Raw genomic sequence first — 6,000 nt, 5'->3', positions numbered from 1 at the left:
GAAACCTCATAGGAAACCAATTTTGTATTCAGCTCTTAGCTGAGAAAATACCTAAAATAACCATATTGGTAACTGTATTAGCAGTGCTCTTAGATGGAGACTGGATGAACTAAATGATGGCCCAAAACAGTTTAAACAGTACAGCAAATATTAAGAAAAAGGCTAGGCTTGGCTGAGCCCATCAAATAAATACCAAATCCATCTGGAGGAGTGTCTTGCACAATTATTTCTGCTCTCTGACAGGATCTTGTGAATACATAGGCAGCATTCTCTTGCAGGTGCTGATCCAGTTACCACCTGTCTTGCAGGACTGAATGGAAGGTTTGATTTTGATCCAAGCCTGGAAAATGCAGACACCTGGTCAGTACTGGCACTGTCAGGAAGCGTGCCATCCAGAAACACCTTGCCATGAGGGAGTTATGAAGATGGGCATGCTTTTACTTGGCTTTAGCTGCCTTCCCATTGATTATCAGAAGCCCTTTATTCTGCTAAAAAAGGAAGATATCTCCCCTAGAAAAAAAAAAACAAAAACCTGAACATAATTTTGTAGTTAGTATCAATAAAGATTATCCAGTGGGGTCCCTTCTAAATGCAATAGTGACTGGGTGATGAACTTCTGCAACTTTTATTTATGGCTGATGAAAACTGGCTGACTATTAAGAATTCAGACAAGTTGTAGCTGTTTAAGGGAAAAGGTATCATAATTAATTATGGTATTATAATTCATTAAGAATTAATGTTTAATGCAAACAGCATAATTTCTATGGTGGTTTTTCTGTATTAGATAGAGGATCCAATACCCCTTTTCTTATTTATGCAGTACGTAGTTGTATTTTCTATCAATATCTGCCTTAACAAGCAGGTGGAAGGACAGGGAAGATTGCCACACGTAGAAATCTGCTGGTTCTAAATCTAAGGCAATTACATGCAGTTCTAGGTCCTTTTGAAAACATAATTCATGACAATTGATGAGTAAGTGCTAGAATCGTGACATTTGTTCAACCGATCATTTTAAGAGAAAAAAATTTAGACACTTAAGTTGAACGCAGGACCTACTAATTCTTATGTGTGAATCTGTTCCAGACCAACAAGCAAGGAATCCCCCAGTGAAGTATCCTGTACTTCTCACTCCACTTTCTCTCATGTAAAACTCAAAAATCTGCCTACACACCTTACAGCCAGGCTACCTAGGCTAGAGTAGTCAGCATACGTGACTATTTTAAAAATTCACCTCATCATATTACTAATTAGGACAGGGACATGCAAAGAGGGGAAAAGGGAGTGTGTGTGTGTAGAGGGAAGCAACACACTGACTTCCATATGAACCATTTATTGAATAAATACATGCATCATAATGTAGAATTACATGAGCAAAAAAGGCAATCCGTACAGAATTGATTACCCTTTGTTCTCATTTCAACTCTCACCATTTGCTGCAGCTCTGATAAAGGATTCAAGACAGAAAATGAAAATTCTTTTAATCCAAATCCTAGTGATACGCATGCTGATTTGAGTTTGGGTTATACCACTGCTATAATTAAGAAAGCCGGTTTTCCTGTCAGTGAAGCAGAGTAATTCTAAAAACAGTTTCAACAGTAGAGAATGTGTTGGTACATACAGACAACACAGCTTATTTTTAGCCATTTCTTAAACACCTTCATATGTTCATATTTTAAGGCACAGGATAAACAAGAACTACATGAAAAGCTATTAGCTGATATTGAATACATTGACTTGATAATGAGGTGCAATTTTTGCCCGGAGGAAAAATGATGTTCATCCTTCCTACTTCCACATAAACGGAACAATCAGAATTTGGTAACTATGATACAGAGGTTTGTTTCCACTATCAAAAGAACCAGTCTCATCTAGGTAGCCATATTCTGATCCAAATTCACTCAGGAGAACATTTCTAAAGACTTTGGCATCCAGGACTGATTACAGTCAATGGGAATTAAAGTTATTGAATTACAATGACAATTCAATCTCTTAATTTTAGATTCCTAAACGGGAACTGGGGACTCTTAAGAGCCTATCCCTAATTTTAGGTTGTAAGCTATTTTGGAGACTTGCCCTATGTACTTTGTTCAGTTACTCACTTTGTGCTATCATCTCACATTTACCCAAACACAGCATTTCTTCCCCCCCTCGAGACTCCAGAAGACAAAATGTGCACTTTTTTTGTTTAAGTACAGAGTCTTCTAACATCTGTCCCCAGACTTCACTTAAGACTTGAAACACCGAATCAGTCTAACAGCCCATTTGTTGGCTAAGGATCAAACTCTGGGGAGTCACTGGCCAAGATGTACAGCAGAAGTCCTTCTGCCTCGGGCTGAACCAAGGCAAAAGAGAATTATGCTGAACTGCTGCACTTAAACCTCCTTTATTTAGATCAGCTTTCGCTTTCTGCATTTTCATGGCACTAACAGTAATTCTCTCTTTCCATTCTTAACATTTTAATGGAGAACTAGTGAAGAAAATATGTATTTCATAATATATTACATTTTATATGAACAGATGAGTGTGTGTGTATATATATATAGATACTCATACATTCCAATATAGAGTGAAGCCTTCAAATGGAAATGTTTTCTTACTAAGAACCTCTCTCTATTGCCCAGCCCATCAGAAAGTTACAGCAGCAAAATTTACAATGTAAGTTTGTTTGCTAAAATTGTCTTGTATAAAATGTGGCAATAAGAAGGCTGTCACTGTATAGAAGTGTATGTGTGCGTCACACACATCCGTGACAAATGTTCATGTTAAACTGAATTTAGACAAACTGAAATGAGTCAATTCTTAAACTTGAAAAAGACAAAAAGCTACATCTATGGTAGGCACTTTGGTACATCTAGTAATGTAGGCATATTCTACATCTAGAATTAAGGTTTTGTCAGTAATCTTACAATAAAGCTAATTTCAGGCGTTTATTATTTTTTTAAATATTCTTTAAAATTCTTTGCTGAGAGATCTTTCTAGAATCCTAGCTAAATAATATACTTTGTCTGTCTAATTGCATACTTATCCAAGAATGAGGGCGTTGGCTCTGAAAGAGCTGAACGGTTCTCTTGGATTCTTAATGCACATTTTTATAACAGTCTGAGAAAACCTACCAGAAAAAGAAAAATCAGTTCTGAATACTAAAAAAATTCCCCGTAATTCATAAAATTAGAGTTATGAGCTCAGCTCTTTAGGCTGATACTCTCCCTCCAACTCTCAACTGTCTGCTTTTATCAGTTTGTGCTAATTGTATCACTGCTGTAGTCTTGCAGCAGACTATGGCAATGCCTCAGTAGAATGCCATTATTTCTCAAGAAACCTGGGTGGACCACGGAAGTGCATTTTTTTCATGCACCAAACACACTAAGTAGCAATGAAGCAACTGTAAAGACAGTCAGTTTCAACTCAGTTTCACACTTTCTTACCTATTGGTTTTCCATTTTAGTATTACAGAAGGTATAGCATAATATACTATTTAGCACAGTATTGTATAATAAAAATAACGTCTTGTACGTATGCCTACTATATGAACTTACATCACAAGCTGATTTGTATACCTTTTAAATCAGTGAAACAAGGCAGTAAGGACAGTTCTAAGTGGTTAGAGATTTTTTGTTTATAATACAGAAAAATCCATGTCCTCATAACTTCAAAAGGTCCCATGTCTAGTACTGTAGAGTACAGGAATAAATAACAAAATCTAAGTGAACCTGTATAATGAAACTGTACTGTTTGTCATGTTTACTCCATTAAATGAAAACTCAGATTTAGAAACTGTGATTCATGGACCTCTATTTATACAATATTTATAGAATTTTCATTTTTGTTTATAATATTCTATAGCATGATTTTCCAATAATACATTTATATATAAATATTAAAATGTTAATGTTTTGTACATTTAAGCTAGCCACACTGGGCCAGAAACACAATAAAGTAAAAATGTTTTTCTGCATTTGTTTTTGAAGAATATCACAAAATGATTAAGACCATTGTGCTGCAAAGACAAAAGAGATTCATCTGAAGAAATTAACATGCATTTAGAAGAAAATATCTATATCCTTTATCTAATTTTCTTCTGAATTCAAACCAGCATGAAAGAATTATAAAAAAATAGTATATATTTACATGGTACGGTATACCTTGGTGAGATATAAAACAAGGCAGGAAAACAGCAGAACATAATCTTTTCACTTTCTAACAGGTACAGCCGTCATAAAGATCAATTTAAACACAAAAGGTTACTTTACTGTACTATTGCACATTACAGTAATACATAAAATTGTTTAGCAAATTAAAATACAAAGTTTAACAATGAGAAAGGCTATGTCTACATAAAATGACCAAGTGTTATAAAATTATTTGGGATGTGTCTAAGAACTAAATCAGTAAAGCTATAAAAATAATATTGGTAGATCTGTGAGAACAACGCTTTAAAAATATATAAAGGTCAGCAAAAGTATGCATGGGGAATTCCCAGTATCCATGGGCCTAACTTGCACCATGTGGCCTTGTACCGTCTTCTGTTAAATCATACCTGAAAATGAAAAAAACAAAGGATTTTTTTTTTTTTACATTTAGCATGTATTATTAAAACTATTCTTAACACACCAGTTACTAGTATGTAGTATTATTATTAATAAAGGAAATATTATACTTACCACTGGGTCCAGCCTTTAGCAAGTTCTTCAGATGCCAGAGGTATTAATAACTGTGAACAGGTAAATTAGCAATCAATGCATTATGTGTGCCTTTCATTCTATGTCTTAAAGATCAAATCTGACAATCCTGTAAACTACAGTATAAGTAATACCATTAATAAACAATATATTTTACATCCTTGTCATCATAGCTATCTGCTATCTGCCCGACTTGTAGTAAAGTTTCAAGTTGCTGTTTTTGACCTAAAATTCTATACCCTTTAGTGATATGGTCCCAGAGCACCTCACAGGCTTAAATTCTGAACATGGCATATCTTGGCAATGGCAATCAGCTGATGTGTTTATGCTAACAGCCTTCCTGGTAAACAGGAAAATTAAGAACACCGTTCACCATGAACTGACCACGATTCTGGTATCTTTCATCCTCTTTACAGAGCTCGAACATGGCAATTTGCAAGGGTGTAGGAATTTACTATTCCTTTTTGCATGCTCCAAATCACATGTGTAGGAAATAGAGTGATTTAATGAGTGCCTGTAAAACAGTGAAGTTGTAAACACAATAGCGGTTTTGGCATTGGGAACGTCTCCAGTAGCAGTTCTTTCTCATGGATTTTACGATCTGGAATTTTAATTACTAAACATACATTTGTTCTGTGTGCTTCTCTAAGTACTCTTGCTTGTCCTTCTAGTTTTGTCTGAACATTTTCTGAGATATCACCTGTTTTCTACTAGTTATTTTCTTTCTCTGACTGTATGATTAATAAGTCTGACATGCACGTTTCTTTTGTTACTGTGAGCCTCAGAACTTACCATTCTCTAGAGAGATTACTGCCTCATCTTTTGATGTCTGTCTCTGCAGCTTGTTCCCTCCCTTACTGAAGCTTGTCATCTAAGCCATCTATAATTTTTTAAAAGCTTCATACCTGAATCAGGTGCTTCAGTCAACACTAACAAGCTCATATCACAAGAGGATTTTAGTCTTATATAATAACAAGCTGTATTAACAGAATTTGCTTGTTGTCAACTTACTTTGCCAAGCAGGCCTTTATCTTTGGATAAGAAACCACCACTGTTCTTCACTGCTACATCTAGTGTTCTTCTCTGTACTTCAGGCAGGGAAACACTGAAATCAAATCTGACAAGCAAAGTGATGTTTTAGAGAGAATTTTGTACCTGAAGTGCAAGTTCAGTTCCTACAGCTAAACAACAATTCAAATCATAACCAAACCACCCCCCTCCCCAAACAGAAAATGAGGTCTGAGATAAATGAAGAGAAAAATCCCAAGGTTTTCCCTAAAATTTTTCTTCAATACTATGATCAATATAAACATCAAATGTT

General features: G+C 35.2%; 1 protein-coding gene across 1 annotated transcript in view; it reads right to left on the bottom strand.

Moving 5' to 3' along the window:
* Positions 1–1,314: 1,314 nt before the first annotated feature.
* ESYT2 (extended synaptotagmin 2) overlaps positions 1,315–6,000 on the bottom strand; it is a 95,540-nt gene continuing 90,854 nt past the window's right edge. Inside the window, exons 21-23 of the mRNA XM_009278698.1 lie at positions 5,691–5,796; positions 4,662–4,711; positions 1,315–4,537 (exon numbers count right to left, since the gene is read on the bottom strand). Coding sequence (XP_009276973.1) covers positions 4,492–4,537; positions 4,662–4,711; positions 5,691–5,796 — 202 coding nt within the window. The 3' untranslated portion in view covers positions 1,315–4,491. The remainder of the gene's footprint in view (positions 4,538–4,661; positions 4,712–5,690; positions 5,797–6,000) is intronic.

Source organism: Aptenodytes forsteri, unplaced genomic scaffold (genome assembly GCF_000699145.1).
Source record: "Aptenodytes forsteri isolate BGI_AS27 unplaced genomic scaffold, ASM69914v1 Scaffold257, whole genome shotgun sequence".
NCBI classification, from domain to species: Eukaryota; Metazoa; Chordata; class Aves; order Sphenisciformes; family Spheniscidae; genus Aptenodytes; species Aptenodytes forsteri.
This window is presented reverse-complemented; position numbering and strand designations above follow the sequence as displayed.